Below are 16,488 nucleotides of genomic sequence, written 5' to 3' on the forward strand. Positions count from 1 at the left end.
TTAAGGGGCTCGTGTCGCGGAAATGCCGGTGTCGTCGGCGTCAGCCGTGAGCGAAAAATCGCTCCTCCACCTCGCAAATTACGCTACAGCCCCAACAGATGGCGCGCGACGGCAGCGCCTCCTAGGGTGCCTCGATAATAATAATAATTGGTTTTGAGGGAAAGGAAATGGCGCAGTATCTGTCTCATGTATCATGACATCGTGCCGCCGCTAGCTCAATGTACAGGTGTACGACGACGTGCAGGGCCGCCTCATGCATTGCCTCCCATTGCGACTGCAGAGGCGTGTTTCATCCGCTTTCTTGAATTTTTTTTGTGCATTTGGCTACTGCGAGAAACATATTATTATGTCTTAATATGAGACAAGAAGTTTGTTGTGCCTGGCTGCAATGGCTGCGCGACCTGCAAGGAGCAGTTATTACTCTTCAGCACTCCCAGAGACGTAACTCGTCTGGATGCGTGGCGAAAGCCCATCCTCCACACCGACCGCGTTCGTATTTAAGAGCCAGAGAGGTCACTACAAAAAGAAGTGAAAACTTAATTGCAGATCCAAGAAGGTCTTATTTATGTGAATTGTAGAATATTAAGCATTCATTAATTAGTCAAGGTGATTTCTCTGTACAGGCCTCCACGACAGACACATATGCATGCAAGCATGCGAAAGCAAATTAGAGCCACAACTAAAACATGCCCGTTAACATTATGTGAACATAATAAGATGGCACAATATTAAAATATTTCATCTGAGAAAAAATGAAGTGTTTAATTGTAAACTTCCTGGTGTATTCTTCCTGGTGCAAGCAATGCCACAGGGGTAATGTGGTGCTCTCTTTCTAGCACCTCGGAGAGTTCCCTGTAAAAAAAAAATACGTCAAAGATCATCTTCTGAGGATACCTACTTGAACAAACAACTGAAATGTCTTCTGTCCATACCGTTCGTACAAGCAGGCTGCTCGCGAATGTCCGGACGAGCCATTTTTAACTTTCGATTTCCTGTACGCCCTCTCCATCGTTTTCCAATTATTTTCCACCTGCAGTGGTGTCAGGTGGCAGCCAAATTCACGGTTGATTTGGTCTCTAAGCTTCTCTCACAAAGCCTTTTTTTGTCCCGAGAAAAGATTTTTCCAAGCGTTAGTACCTTACTGTTAAGTTTTTGCATAAGGATAGCATCAGATACAGCATGTTCCAAGCTTAAAAGATGTAGCATCAGTTACAGCACGTTCCAAGCTTATACTATGGACCTGTGTGCTTTTGTGTAACTTTTAATAACAATGAACAATTAAAAACAATGAATGTTGTGCTTCTAGAAGTAGATAGTAAACATCCATTGCCAGTACGCCGAGCCATAGCTTACGGCTGAGAAAACACTGTGCGCTCTAAACTTAAGCAACAGAATCTGAAAGGTTAACGACACAAAGTGCGCCAATGATGCGTTGCAGAAATCAGAAATATGCGCTATCTGGCGCATAAGCACGTGTCATTACGGCATTTCACACGCTGCGACTTACCTAAAGCCACCCTTTCTGCCAATGCTATCCTTGGCTTCTTATATTTTGTAATCAGGAACCTTGATTTCCTGTCGTTCCACGCATCGCGTTCGCCGTGGCCGGACGGTGGCGGCGAATAACACGACGGCCCTGGCGACGGCGTGGGCTGCCAGACTACCGGCGGCGTGGTCTGCCGAAGAGGCGACGGCGCGAGCCGACTGCCATCCTCAACGACAGCCGGTACCGTCGGTGGAGGTGTGTTGCGAATAGGTTCTTCCACACGTAGTACACTGATGCGAAGGCCGCCTAGGAAAGTAAAATAACTTGCAGCACGTCACAAACGGCAACATAGCCCACGTGCTTAACCAATAACAGTATTCACCTTCCGTCTCATAAAGGAATCCATCATCGTTTTCCATGTGCGTGCCGTGCTCGTCAAGCAAGGCGTATGCCCGTGTCTCGACGCCGTCGATCAAGACGAGCATGGCTGCGGAAACGTCTGCTACGGCCATGGCTTTCAGAATTGGTTTCGGTTTTGTTCGATCAGTAGCATGCGCAAATATCTAGCGGTAGTCATCAGTTAACTGTTCACACGTACATTTTTTTGTTTTATATTCTGCTATAAAATAGAACGTCCAATACCCCAGCTAGGGCGTAACCCTTGCACCCCGTCACTATAATCAATTTTCTCACGGCATCATCATCATCATTTTCTTCTGCTGGAGACGAAGTGCCGCGGTACTGCGAAACGGTAATGGGTGTTGTGCGTTCGTCGCGTTTTCTTCTCGTTGAAGTTTTGATGTAGAAAACCACAGCACAAAGTTCTGGTGCATACTGTGCCTGTTTTAGTATGATCCGCTTTTGTATGTCGTAAAACCTGGGCGCTCATTTCAGAGCTTACATTTAGAGTATCCGACGACGCCGGATTTTCTGCGACACGATAGAGCTCCTTAGGCTCTCGCGTTAAAACTTCGACCACACACGGATACACTAGGGGGTTGGCTGCAGGAGCTCTCACCAATGTGGCGAGGGCTCCTTGTCACCGGCGGTATCTACTGCTAAACCGTAGTCGTCGTTTCGGATGACGCGCTTGTTGCGACGCGTGTCTTGTCTGCCTTTAAATCTTTCTTCTCGCATCTCTTTTAACTCTCCTACTGTCTGCACGTGGCAGCGATTGTGGCTCAGCTTGAGCCAGTGGGCAGGCCCGTGCACTTTCCTTTCCATTCTTCCTGCAGCCGCAACAACAACGGGTGCACTACATGCGTCTGGGCGCATGTGTTGTATCCGTATCCCTTTAGCAGCCTACATTCATGCTCTCAAACCTGCGTCACGGAGCTTCGCCCTTGTAGGGAAATTTGTGTAGTCAAATCAAGCCAGGTGGTTGTCTGAAACGAGTAAATAGAATAGTAAATGGTAAATATTACTAAATATGTGCTGTTATTTGCTAATTGCCTTCACAACATATACAGGCTGCTGTCAGCGGTGGCTCGGTGGCTCAGCCTAGTTCAGCCTTTTGGCCGTATGCGGAAGAACTTGTTTTAAAGTACTTGTGCAGTGCAGTGCGTATTTATAAACTTTACTGTTACTTTCCTTTTGGCATGGTGGACATTAATTGTGGCTGCAGAATCAAAGAAGACCATGGAAGACTGTACCTTTTCTGGTGGTGTGTGGCATGTGGAGAACTGCACATGTGCTATGAGAGATGCCGTAGTGGAGGGCTCCAGTTTATTTATTCCACCCGGGTTTCATTAACGTGCACTGACGTCGCACAGCATACAAGCAGTTTTGCACTTTGCCTCAATCGAAATGTTGCTGGGATCCGATTCTGTATCCTCGGAGTCAGCAGCTGAACGCCATAACTTATATTTGCATAACATAGTGGAATTTAAAATTTTAAACATATTTAAAGCACTTTACACTCTGTCTTCATCATCATCACAGGCCTCTTCATAAAAGGGGGCTAAAGTTAATGGTAGTGCCCGTTCATGACTTGTTGGTAGTGAGGAACAGTGTGGTACAAAGTTTGCACCCCCCTGCCTCTGTCTGTAAGGTGACCACTGCCACCTTCCCCCCTTTGCACACACCTATGCTCCTCTCCTTCATGTACTTTGCAGTTTAAGCATTGGCATGCATTGAAGGACTCTGGCATTGACATGCAGTTCTGCTATTTCACTGCTAATACAGGAATGGAGGATGTGTTGCTGGTTTTTCTTGACGCTCTGCACTTTAAGCCCCCTGATGACACTAAGCTTTTGCAGTAAGTACCTTTCCTTTCAACCTTTTAGGCTACAAACGTCTTTTGACTGGTGCTGTACTTTAGGACTTGCTATACTTAGTTTTTTACGAAACTAATGTGTGAAGTGTAGTAACCACTATGATACATGTGTATAACTTTCGGAGGCTTGCAGCAGCTTTGGGTAGTATGCAAACTCAGCAGCATTGTCTTAATTATAAAAGGCTGATAGGATCACGGATGATGATGTAAACACACGTGCATGAGCTGTCTGCCTAGTTTCATTCCATCTTGCATTCAGTGTGAGTTGTAGGGTTATATTTCTTGTTATTGTTGTTATTACAGTTGTTAATTTCTTGGTACCTGGTTTAACATGACGGGCCAGTTATCTTATTTTGTACGTTGTGCATGCTGGGAGGTAAGGAAAGCTACTTCTTATTCATCAATGGAGGCTTCATTCTTGCATGTAATGACTGAATTCTGCAGACGTTAACTAGATATTAATGCATTAGTGTTAAGGGTCCCATTCAGCGGCAACTCCTACATCATGACTTTGTTCAGAAGAGCAGATGGCCCACCTGCCATCTAGGCTACATGGACAGGTCAAGTCCTCACTACCTGCCCACTGTGGCAGCTGACAGTTAAATTAATCATTGGTCATGAGAGGTTGCTTGGAAAACAACCTGGGTCTTACAAGCCCCACCGTTGACTGTGTTTTAAATCCCTTGACCACTGCACCACTGCGCCGGGACCGCTATGAAGACTCCCTGCGACCTATGAATGTATAGTAGAGAATGACCAATTTTGCATATACGGGCATAGGCAGAACCTAGGCGACAGAAAAGGAGTACTTGTGCAAGAGGGACCTCTAATGCTGTTGAATTGTACTCTTAAAGTTAGATTAAGTGTTATATGATAATGAAAGAAAGAACAATGTCCATATCTGCTAAGTGATATGCAAAGAGGAGCCTGGCCGCAGGAAGGAGCGACTAACGCTATCGTGTCATACCGTTAAGATGGAGCTTGAGTGTCTCCCCAAGTTTTAGGCATGGACATTCGCTTTGTGCTTTTCTAACAGGGAGCACTTCAGGGGCAGACAAGCTCCAGCCACTGTCCGCCAAGTGCTGCACTTCCTCTATTACACGTATGACAAGAAGGCTGTTGAGTCAAGGATGAGGTAGGTTGTTTCTTTTTATTTTCTACCTGAACAACGTAAAATGACTTGCAGGTCAGCTGCAGTGAGCGTCTGTCTATTGCTTCTGTGGGGCCTTGCAGGAATATCTGGCCGGTAAAGACCGGCGAGTCGGACAAACGCTTCCGTGAAGAGATCACACAATGGATATCTACTTTGCAGGCAAGTACTAGCAGATGTTGTGAAATATTGACCTATATTTCTTTTTGTACCTGCAGTGCAGTCTTCGTTCCCTTCGTCATCTCTCTAGCCCTTCCCTGATGTACCCAGTATAACAGTCTCTAGGAAAGGTTCTTTTCTTTTGTCTGAAAGTTATTTTCTGTGGCAGGCATCATGATTGAGACAGTCATAATATCTCAATGTCCACTGGTGCACTTGCTAGACATATTGCTTTCGGCTTTGTTGAGGGCCTTCATTTTATATGGAACCTTAATCATCATAAAAGAATGCAGAGGCCACAGTTCATAAACTGTGAGTGATGTTGTTAATCAGAAAGTGGACTTTTGAAGTACTGGCAATGCTTGTTCCTTGTCTACTGTATGTATCACATTTGTCATAATGAAACTGAGAACTGGTAAACTCAATAAACAAAAAAAGAAACGGGCATCTTTGAGTGACTTCAGCTGCACTGAAAGAATGGCAAAATAGTGAAGCTGCCACATTGGAAAGGACTGCTGATGTCACTGCAAAATTTTTTCCATGACTGTACTCTTGCAGGGTTACTGAATTTAGTGCCATTGTTAAGGTGCATCTGAGAAAAGTTGTTTTTATCAGAGTTGAATCCTCACACTGAAAACTGGAGGAAAATTTGTCCCTTTGCTGGCAGTTTTTCTTTTTGCACTGTTTCACTTTTGCAGTTTTCGGCGTGGAATCTGGGGCAGGAATATTACTAAGCAAGTCTAATGTGTTTCCTTATAGTACTGTTTATCACTGGCATAAAAACACTGTGAAAAAGGACAGCTTTTAAAACCGGTTATGAAGGAACTCATAGGTTGCTTATAAGGCATGTCTTGTCACATGTGTAGAAGCATATAGCGTGGTTGCAGTGAGTAGCATGCGGTCGTTACTGTTCTGATTGCTCCCTGTAGGGCGATGAACTTGCAACTCCTTACATTCAAGAGTTCAGTGCTGCGCTGCTGCTTCGGCCTGGAACGCCGCAGTGCTCCAAGTTTCTTGCCAGCCTGTCCGTGTTTGTGCTTCACTACAAACTGAAGGATTCAGTACACTTCAGTAGCCCCTTCTCTCCAGCAGAGCGTCCAGCTTGGAAATTAGAAATGGTTAAGAAGGCTACGATCCAGACACGATCGCAGAATGCTGCTTTCAAGGAAGAATTGGATGCTTTTGAATCGGAAAAAGCGAAGATGCAAAGGTGAGTCTCGTTTACTCATTTTGTGATCTTTGTTAACTACAAACCTTTGTTAATGCTCACGTTTTTCATAATTTAATCTTAACAGTTTGTTGGAAAAGAAACGGTCAGACTTGGAACTTTCGATAAAACACTTGCAAGCTCAGGTTCAGAGGTGAGTCATTATTTTGTTATCTCTTCTTTTTTTTCAGATCCTGTTCTGTTTTAGTCAGGTGTTGTTGTGGAATGGCGTCTAGGTGTGCTAGTTCATTATTTTGGAGTTAGCCTGGTGAAAAGTTTACATCATTTTAATGATTATTTAGGCTTTATCTGCACATTTTCTGTTTCTACAGTTTTGAATCGGATGACACCCTCATGAGTCTAGAGAAGGTATGTCTCTTTTTTGCCATTCGAAGAAGCACTAAGAAAAACCCTCTTAGGTGATAATTGGTCAATCTTTGAACACGTCAGCAGTTTCTGTTGCAGGGTATGACACCATAGCGTTAATGGGTAAATGCCAGTGTATGCGGAATTGGTTATTGTCTACTTCACATTCGTAGATCGCTGGGAGTCCTCATACCACTCGTGGTGCATTTGTGCAGCAGTTCAACGATGCGCCACTGCGCTGGTAGGTGGCTTTCAAACACAGCCACCGGTGGGACTTGTGAGACCCAGTTGCCCTTCCTGAGCAACCTTTCATGACCAGTCATTAATTTAAAGGGGCTCTGAAAGGGGCTCTAATAAAGTTGCGGTATGCCTAGGATGTGAAAGCACGCCGCTTCTCGAGTATTGTCCGGGAAGAATTTTTTAATGCGCTTTGTAGAAACAGAGTTATCTGTAGTCAAAATTTGAATTCCAGCCTCTTTGCGCCTTTCCTTCTCCTCTCGTCACTTTTTGCACACTGGAAGGTCGGCGCTCCTCTGCCGGCCCCACCTCCAGGGGAGAGCTTCCTGACCCGCAGGAGCTACGCAGCTTATTGGCCGCAGCCACGGTAGCTGCCTGACGCCTGAAAGAATCCAACCAATAGCCATCTTTCAACATGTATACGTAGATGCGAGCGACAGGAGGAGGGTGCGAGCATGAAAAAGTTGCCGGGAAGGGCTCGCCAACTTTCGCGCGTGATTGTGGGTCCTCTGCTACTTGTAGAAGTGTATTATTTGGCTCAGGTGTTCATGACAACACAATGCAGTGATTGAGCAAGTTGATGCCCTCTCCTCGGAAGGTGTTTCAGAGCCCCTTGAACTGCCACCTGCTATAGTGGACAGTTGCTCACAGTTCGGTGGGCAGGTTGCCATCTGCCGTTGTCACAAAGTTTGCACTGCATCACGCGCGGTGGCAGTCACTATTTTTGCATGCAAAGACCCTTCTAATGTTAACGCATTAATAAATAAGCATGGGCATTAGCGCACTTTGCCTGAGCATCTGCCTTCTGGCAGTTTTGATTGGGATGGCCGTCACCGTGGCTCAGTGGTTGTGGCGCTCGGCTGCTGCCCCAAAACATGCGGGTTCAATCCCGGCCACGGCAGTCGAATTCGATGGAGGTGAAATTCTAGAGGCCCATGTACTGTGCGATGTCGGTGCACCTCAAAGAAGCCCAAGTGGTCGAAATTTCCAGAGCCCTTCACTATGGCGTCCCTGATAGCCCGAGTTGCTTTGGAACGTTAAACCCCCATAAGCCATAAACCATTTGATTGGGATGGTAAGGTGACCTTTGTGAAAACTGCTGCATGTTTCTGGTTGCTGTTCGACTTTTTGCTTAGAGACTTTTTGCTTTTTGCTGTGTTCCAATTTTTTAGTGCATTAGCACTTACAGTGGCCATTCTCTGCACTTAGCCGTTATGTTTGTCTGTCTGTCTGAAGCCTGCCGCAAAGCAGGCTGCCCACCTAGCCACCGGGTTGTGGGTAACCTGCCCTGGCGTGTGTGTGTATGTATAAATATTGCAACGGATAGAAGAAGAGATGAAGGAAGACTCTCGGAAGCGCGCTTGCTCTGGGATTCGGTGCTCTGTTCCTGGTGCCCTGTGTTCTTGACCTGTGTGCTGTGCCCGGGCGTTCTCGCGTCGTTCCCGCCTGGACCACGTAACAATATAAATAAATCAGCAGTCATAAATATATAGACCTGGCAGGTTGCCCACGTGCCACTGCCCACCACAGCAGGTGGCCGTTCAATTGATGATTGGTCGCGAGAGGTTGCTCAAGAAGTGCAACCTCGGTTTCACAAGCCCCATCAGTGGCAGCCCCTGTCATTGCAGGAGAGTTGCGTATCGCTTAATGCTGCACCACTGCACAAGGAGTGCTATGAGGACTCTCAGGAATATATGAATGCAAATTAGAGAATGAGGAAGTCCGCACATATGAGCACTAACTCATTATCGCTATCCGAACAACTTCCATCCAAACACCGGAACTGAAGTGATATTGAAACACTAGCGCACCTAATTCACATTTTGCTGAACTACGCAAATCAGCAGTCATTTTTTTTTGCTCTATGTGTAATTTTCATAGACATCAATCAAGCACATTCATACATTGTTTCTCACAAGCTTTTGAAGGGTTGACTGTCGTAGATACATTTGTAGGCGTCAACATTCAAGAGAGGCGAAAAACAAGCAGTATCTGCGTTCTGTCTTCAGTCTCTTCCATGCATGCATACAGGTTTTTTTATCTTGCTCTTTTCATAGCTCTGCCGAAAACTGAGAGCTGAGGAACGAGATTCGAAGAAAACATTGGAAATAATCAATGAAGCAGTTGAGACCTTTAGCAGGTCCAAGCGTGTGATTGACTTGTCATCACTTACTGACAAGCAATCCAAATTTCTCGTAAGTAATTCATTGCTTGTTTTGCAGGTCATCTGCAGTGCTTAAAGTCTCAATTTGCCCCCTCATTGTAGGTACTGCTTTAAAGGACACTGAAACGTTCAGGTTTACGGTGTAATGTGGGGGTGGTTCAGGGCATCTGCCGTACTTTAGGAAAAAGTATATAATCCAAGTAGATGCCAAAAAGTTTGCATAGTATTGTTAAGGCTTTTTGTTTTTGTTTTTGTTTTGTTTTTTTTTGCTGAGGAAATATTCTAGACAAGCTAGGTTCTATATATATTTTTGCAATGTTGCAAATACATTAGCGCTAATGTTGTAAGAATGAGCATACTTCAATAATATGTTGGTCATTATGAATGCGTGACATTGGTCGGGAAGCTGGAATTGGCTGTGTTGGTTTATTTGTTGAAGTGGCACGAGTACTGGTATGGTATACCTTGCCTTGGTACTGCAGCTGACACTGAGGCTAACATGATTTTGTGATGTTTTCAGTGTGAAGTTAGCCTCATAGCTGTATTACACACACCTACAGGCATAACTCGTTAGCAGAACTTTAATCCTGCAGCATTCTCTTTGCTGTGCTTTGTTATGTTGGTCTGTATGGTTATGTTGATTGCACAAGTGTTGTGGCCCTATCAAATCCAGCAAATTTGCTTTACAGAGCTCGTCTGGACTTGTGGATGTTGTTGGGTGAGTGCACTAGTGCCTGTAGCGTTGGCCACCTGCGTTGAGCTGCTATAGTATGCTCTTCTTATTATCTCTTTATTTAGGACATTCAAAGACTGCACTGAATTGGCCAAAAAGTTGTCTGCCCAATTTGTCAAGGAAGGTAAGTAGCTTTGCTTAAATTGAGTATCCTGGAGTTTGTCGTATTTGGTGCTTTAAGATGACCAGTCACAGTTAACTAGATGCTGTTTCAAAAGGGGACAAGGAAAAGGTTTCACCTCATAAAAACACATTCTTGCAGTAAACCTTTATTTTTATCCCATCAGTGAATGCGACAGGAGTGAAACCAAGGAGGTTATATTTTTTCTTTAACCTCCTTGTGTGAAACTAAATCTTACATGTGCCGGTGTTTCAAGATGCTGTTGTTTGATGCATGCCAAATGTGGTTCATGTTGAAAGTTAAGCGCAAGATGTATGCAAAGTACCACTGTTTTTAAAAACTGTTAATGGCCGGAGGTTTCACATTTGAATAGCTATAAAATTCCTGACTGGATATAACAAATAGCATGGCGACTCTGCTGTCATGGAAATGGTTTGGTTTGGTTTACGTGGGTTTAACGTCCCAAAGCGACTCAGGCTATGAGAGATGCCGTAGTGAAGGGCTCCGGAAATTTCGACCACCTGGTGTTCTTTATTGTGCACCGACATCGCACAGTACATGGGCCTCTAGAATTTGGCCTCCATCGAAATTTGACTGTTACGGCCGGGATCGAACCCGCGTCTTTCGGGCCAGCAGCCGAGCGCCTTAACTACTCAGCCACCGCGTCGGCTCATGGATACGGATTTGTTTCCTGTTTCACATGCATCGTATACAGGAGAATGGTGCTTAGTTTGTCTGCTTTCTGCTCTGCTTTTCCTGAAATTAAGCTTGCTATAATTACGCAGCTTGTTGGGGTTGGGGGCTGTTATACTGTCACTATTTGGAAATGCGTAAAAAAAAAAAACTGTTGCGGCTGGTTGGTTACTGACTGAACTGTGCTCTCTTTTCATCAAGGCTGTACTCAGCAGGATTTGGAAGCAGTGAAATTGCGCGTGGCAGCTTTAAGGGCTACACTACGACGACTGCAAGAACAAAGGTTAGTTGCTGTATTCATTTAACGAGGCTGACACATATGCGCACTTTGTGTAAGCCTGCTTGTCGTGTGGAGTTTTTTGTATTTTTTTTATCTTGCTGGTAAAAAACGTGGCATGGTACCATGAAATGCATGCTGAAAGGCATGAGCAAAAAAGCCGTATTCGATGTTTAATTTGTGCCAGGCAGCAAAGTCCTACATTAATGACGTGGCAGAAAATGGAATTTTATGGAGCTGAAAACTAGTTGTTACGGCAGTGATAAGGCATCAATTTACTTTTTTTTACATGCTATGTTTTTATTTTGCCAAAATTCCAGTAACTTCAATTCTCAAAGGTGGAATTCTTGAAAAGTTTACTATGCTTGTATGTGGTCCACAGGTTCTTGCTTTGAGAGTGTTGAGGCCATTTAAGCGAAAAACCATAGACCACGTACAGGCCTAGTAAAAACTTTTGACATCGTCATAACCTTGCCTTACTAACTGAAACATCTGTGTGCACTCTTTTTTGCATGGACATTTTTGGTTGAGGAAGTTCAGCGAGATCACCAAAAATAGCGGAGGTTTCTCAAAGATAGCAAATTTTACGTGCATGCCTTTCTGTTGCTTTATTTACGAGTTGCTGTTGTGCCAATTTATGCGTTCAGGGTATTGTGTGCTGCAGCACAAACCAGCAACAGCTTGCAGACCACCTTTTGTATTTGTAGAGCCTGTACAGGCAGACTATTTATGCATTACATATGAGTTAGCATTGTGTTACAGGTAGTTCAGATTTGTGATGCAAAAAAATCTTTGTAGTGTTTGATTGTTGTGCCTGTGCTTTAGAGTTTCCGAGCTTTCCAGCAAGAGGCCAAAAGTATGTGTTCATCAGATATTCTTTTGATGCACCTGTAATTTTTACGCCGTTAGGGTTTCATTAAAAGTCTCAATTCTTGCTGTAACAGGGAGACCGCCAAGGCAATGAAAGCAGAAATTGATCAGCGCCTGTCTGCTGGTTGCAAGAAGCCCTTTGTGGTGCTGAATGATAAGGTAAATGTGAGCTCATTTTTCAGACTTGACAGGGACTGAGGTACCAGATTTGTTGAATATTCGTGCAAGTTGGTGGCGATTTGATAACACAAACCAAAACTGGGTGCAAGACACACGAAAAGGCAACGCAAGCACTTTTCATGAGCTTGACATTGCCACATTAGGCTTGGGTTGAGACCAGCATTTTCAACGCCAAGTCCGCCAGAGATAGGCAGGGATTTAGTAGTGGGCAAAATAAGTGAAATTAAACATGAATGACTTGTTCGTAATTTATATGAAATAATGATGAAATAAAAAGCAACTGCAAACGTTCCCTCCCTTTTTTTTTAAAAAGCTTCTAGTGTTAGAAGATGCAACCTGTGCAAATTCAGATGCACATAAAAATTAAGAGGCCCGTGGATGTCGAAATGTTTTTGTTTTTGTCTCCCTTTTATTCCAGGATGTGCGTGCTTTTTTTTTGGGGGGGGGGATTTCAACCTGATGTCTGTACAAGTGTGCCAAGCAAAAGATATGAATGCATTTGCGCTTACTCTGTCAGTCAATCAGTGAAAGAATTTGAACTTTTGTTGCACACAACACCATTTCGGGCATCTTTCTCCAGAAGTGTACTTTCAATTTACCAAGATAAGGAACTCATTTTCATTCAAAGACAATAATTGTAAGCAAAGGGGTGTTCGTCGTTGCTGATCTTGATGGTTCTCTTGAAAGAAGTTGACCTTAAGTGCCTGTAACCTGGGAGAAATACAGAGATGTCTTTTTTTTCTTTTAATGTGAATACTTTGGGAACATCACTGTGGTGACAGTAAATTTCATATTAAGCTAACTTTACAAGCTGTTCAGAAAGAAAGTTGCAACGAAATGCATAATTGCACCATTTTTTTTTGGCTTGAAAGAAAGTAATCCATGTGTTTTTTTTTCTTTTCAAATATATTTTGTTCAGGAAAAAACAAGTTACTTTTACATGGAGCAGAGCATTCCTGTCGTCAGCAATTTTTAAATAAGGCGATATGCAATAAAATGTAAGGTTTGCACATAGCGGTTTTAAACGCAACACTTTTCTATAAACAAGAAATGTGCTTTGTTGGAAAGGCAAGGCCATGTTCGTGCTGCTGGCGATGAAAGGTGCCAAATGTACCTTTTGTGTCTCAACTAAAAATGCCATCCAGACATAGCCAGCCGATTTTAAATGACAGTGCCCCAAGCATTCCTCAAGTCTGAATAAATAGTTCTGTATGTAGACAACAGTGCCTTGTTGATAATATCCCACTTTCTTCAGGAAGCGAAACTATTGCTGGAAAGGAACCACAGAGCAGTATGTTGTGCTTTAGCAACAATGAGTTTGTGCTGTATATTATGAAAACAAAATTTACTTTTTTCACTTTGTTAAAAGCTAGGATGTGGAATATGTATGCTGCATGTTATAGGTAAACCCTAACGCTGTCCTGGGCTTAACTTCAGATTGATCTTTTCACTAGACTGCTTGCAGAAATTAGTTGCACGAAATGTTCAGTTCTGGGTATTTTGTACTTAAAAAAAATTATTTTAGCTGAAATGATATGCACAGTATACCAGATTTTAAAGTCTTCCACTGTCACATCACCTACTGCATCAAATCGTGGGGTGCATGTATGCTTTTGCACTTACCAAGGCAGAGCTGTTACAGTTTTAGCATTCTCAGGCACAAAGCATTATTCACTCAGCTTCATGATGATTTCACGATTAATGCCCTTTTACTTAGCTGGAAAGCACACAAGTGCAGCATTACTACAAGAAACGTTCAATACAAATGTTGCCTCAATGTCCAGGATGTCTGTGCACTCTTTATGAAGGGTTTGTGGAACATTTCCAATAAATGAGGTATCCATCTGGGAAAAAGGCAGTTGTCCAGGCAGTCCGCATTTGTGGCACTCCAATTTTTGGAGTGCACATGTGGTGCAGCTGTTCAGAAGAAGGGTGAGAAAGGAAGTTAGAGGAGGACTAAAGGCTTCGTAACTACCACCCCACTCTTTGGTGGGCACCTGAGCTATCTCCAGTTTGCTACTAGCATAGTTATTGCCTGCTGCTTACACAAAAGCAAGCAATGTGTGGTTTTTAACCTCAGTTGCATCCACTATTTTGTGTCTGCCTTTTCAGGACATTGACGAGATGTGCAGGCCTGCAGCACAGCCAGCTACAGAACCCGATGTGGAGGAGTTTGTGAATGAGCTTTTGGCTGTACACAGGAGCCAAAACAGAAACCAATAGTTATTTCCTCCTTTTTGTCCAACTAAGATGCTTGGCAGTATATTTTTTAACTTTAGCGTAAGCATTTTGTGCAGAGAGATGGAGAAGATGAAGACTCACATTTCCTCATGTTGTTTTACTTGTGGAAGTACCATGATGTGCTGTGCACATGCCCAACAAAGCCATCAGCACAGATACAGGTTTCACTCAACACACCGCTGCTTCAGTCCACACTGGGTCACAAGCACAAGCCTTGGTACAACAGACATGCTGTAAATTAGCAGCACTCACTAAGGCACTCCATTGTTGCAAGACAGGATGGCATTTTCAAGTGAACAAAAGATTGCAAAGTGACGGCCACTGGCAATCGCGTGCAGAAAAACTTGCACAGCCTGGCTTTATTAGCAGGCTTCCCTGAATTATAAGTTCAGTGCTTCAGCTGGCTAATGCTGAACTGCTGAATGCAAACAAGTGGAACGTGGTGTCTGAACGTTTGACACTGCATTGCTGTTGTGGGTAATAACTTGTGCCAACATAGACATCAGGGCTTGAATGTGCTTTGGTTTTTCTAACAGTCTCCAACAGACCACTGAATTTTCCTCAGTCATGTGAATGTGCTAAATATGGTTCTATCCAAGCAGCCATCTGGAGCCGGTTTTGTGGAGTTTGATTTTTCTGTTTTCATGGCATGGGGGGGGGGGGGGGTACAGAGTGAGAAGGCGCACTAGAATACTGGACAGTGGGGCAATGTTACAGTGAACTAGAAATACTTTAATAGTGTGACGACCGGCGGCGAAGAGCGGCATAGAGTTTCTTACTATTAATAGTAAGAAACCTGTGGAGAGCGGACCGCTTTTCCGATGACCTCCACCGGCTCCCCAGGGAGGGCGCTGCGTGCAACTTGTATGTAGGGTGCCTCGATGCGCCCTACTGGTATGCTACGTTGGCCGCCCGACGAGTAACGGGTTCTGTGTTACCGGGGCTACATTGGAGCTGCGCGGTTCTGTTTTCAGCTATTTTCGCTTCCGATGCAATTACTAGTATATTTAATAGAGGGGCTACTTATTCTCGGAGTTTGAATTGGTCACTGTAAGTTTGGATGCTTTTCTGCAGATGCCGTGCAGGCATGGGAGCTGCGCCTGGAAAGGAAATGGCGCAGTATATGTTTCACATAACGGCGGACACCTGAACCGCGCCGTAAGTGAAGGGATAAAGGAGGGAGTGAAAGAAGAAAGAGGTGCCGTAGTGGAGGGCTCGGGAATAAGTTCGACCACCCGGGTATCTTTAACGTGCACTGACATCGCACAGCAAACGGGCGCCTTAGCGTTTCGCCTCCATCGAAACGCAGTCGCCGCGGTCGAGTTCGAACCGGGGAACTCCGTATCAGTAGCCGAGCGCCCTAACCACATGTGTGCAGTAGTTTCGTTTTCCAAAGCGCGTGTTCCTCGTTCCATGTGTGTGCCGTTCGTGCACCCCTTGTGGCTGCAAACGGCGTTGGGTTGAACGACCTGAGTTTTCGTGCAAGCATGGCTTGTTGGAAAAGAGGGAAGTATTACCCGCCTTATGCTCCTGTACATTTCGCTGACTGCAGAATGAAAGCCAGCTGTTGTGATGTTCGTGCCATGAGGAACTTGCCCGAACCCTCGCTTTTCTACGAGAGACTAGTTTGTGCGCACTAAGTGTTGGCATTCGCCATGTGCTGGCGCTGCGCTTGCAGATTTTGCCAAGAAAAACACAAATTAGGAAGCGCAAACACATTAAAGCAAGTCACGGCCGTGTTTATGCTAACAAGTACAACATGCGGGGATTTGCGTTGTGGGGTTTAATTGGGGGGATAAATACGTTCTCCCCGAATAATTGCGGCTGACACAGTTCAAAACCGCCAGACCCCACCCCGTGATCGCGTAGGCTACCGAGCGCTCGCCGACCACGGCGGGCCTTGCTCTGAAGGAACAAAGGAACGACACATTGGCTGACACAAACAGGCATTTATTGCTACAGTGTAGGGCTCCGGAATAATTTCGACCACCTGGGGACCTTTAACGTGCACTGACATCGCACAGCACACGGGCGCCTTAGCGTTTTGCGTCCATAAAGACGCAGCCGCCGCGGTCGGGTTCGAACCCGGGAACTCCGGATCAGTAGCCGAGCGCCCTCACCACTGAGCCACCGCGGCAGGGCAAGCTAAAAAAATCGAAATATACTGATATGCGTCTGCGTAGCCGTCACATTGGACAACACACTGGCGACCAGTTTCTTTACATTCGCTATTCTTAAGTCTAAGGAGAGTATCGTGAATACCTCCACCCCCTCCTCTCCCGATTTCTGGTAGATTGTGTAGAAGGTCTGCGTTTGTCAATTGCCGGTT

The 16,488-nt window shown here is 44.7% G+C and overlaps 2 protein-coding genes across 3 annotated transcripts; one reads left to right on the forward strand and one right to left on the reverse strand.

The window, feature by feature from the left end:
* Positions 1-365: 365 nt before the first annotated feature.
* Positions 366-2,082, reverse strand: LOC144115789 (uncharacterized). The gene is made up of 3 exons (XM_077650285.1): positions 1,869-2,082; positions 1,508-1,792; positions 366-852 (listed from the first exon to the last, which is right to left on the reverse strand). Exons 1-3 carry the CDS (start codon positions 1,996-1,998, stop codon positions 833-835), a joined length of 435 nt encoding a protein of 144 aa, XP_077506411.1. The 5' UTR covers positions 1,999-2,082; the 3' UTR covers positions 366-832.
* On the forward strand, positions 1,612-14,245 carry LOC144115788 (uncharacterized). 2 transcript variants are annotated; one of them, XM_077650284.1, is made up of 13 exons: positions 1,612-1,741; positions 3,671-3,743; positions 4,798-4,896; positions 4,995-5,073; positions 6,000-6,280; positions 6,366-6,431; positions 6,610-6,646; positions 8,938-9,075; positions 9,734-9,762; positions 9,843-9,901; positions 10,793-10,874; positions 11,813-11,897; positions 14,031-14,245. In XM_077650284.1, exons 2-13 carry the CDS (start codon positions 3,673-3,675, stop codon positions 14,139-14,141), a joined length of 1,137 nt encoding a protein of 378 aa, XP_077506410.1. In that variant the 5' UTR covers positions 1,612-1,741; positions 3,671-3,672; the 3' UTR covers positions 14,142-14,245. The 2 variants fall into 2 exon arrangements, with proteins under 2 accessions (XP_077506410.1, XP_077506409.1); XM_077650283.1 differs by lacking the exon at positions 1,612-1,741 and adding an exon at positions 2,205-2,237.
* The last annotated feature ends 2,243 nt before the right edge of the window (positions 14,246-16,488 follow it).

Source organism: Amblyomma americanum, chromosome 1 (assembly GCF_052857255.1).
Source record: "Amblyomma americanum isolate KBUSLIRL-KWMA chromosome 1, ASM5285725v1, whole genome shotgun sequence".
NCBI classification, from domain to species: Eukaryota; Metazoa; Arthropoda; class Arachnida; order Ixodida; family Ixodidae; genus Amblyomma; species Amblyomma americanum.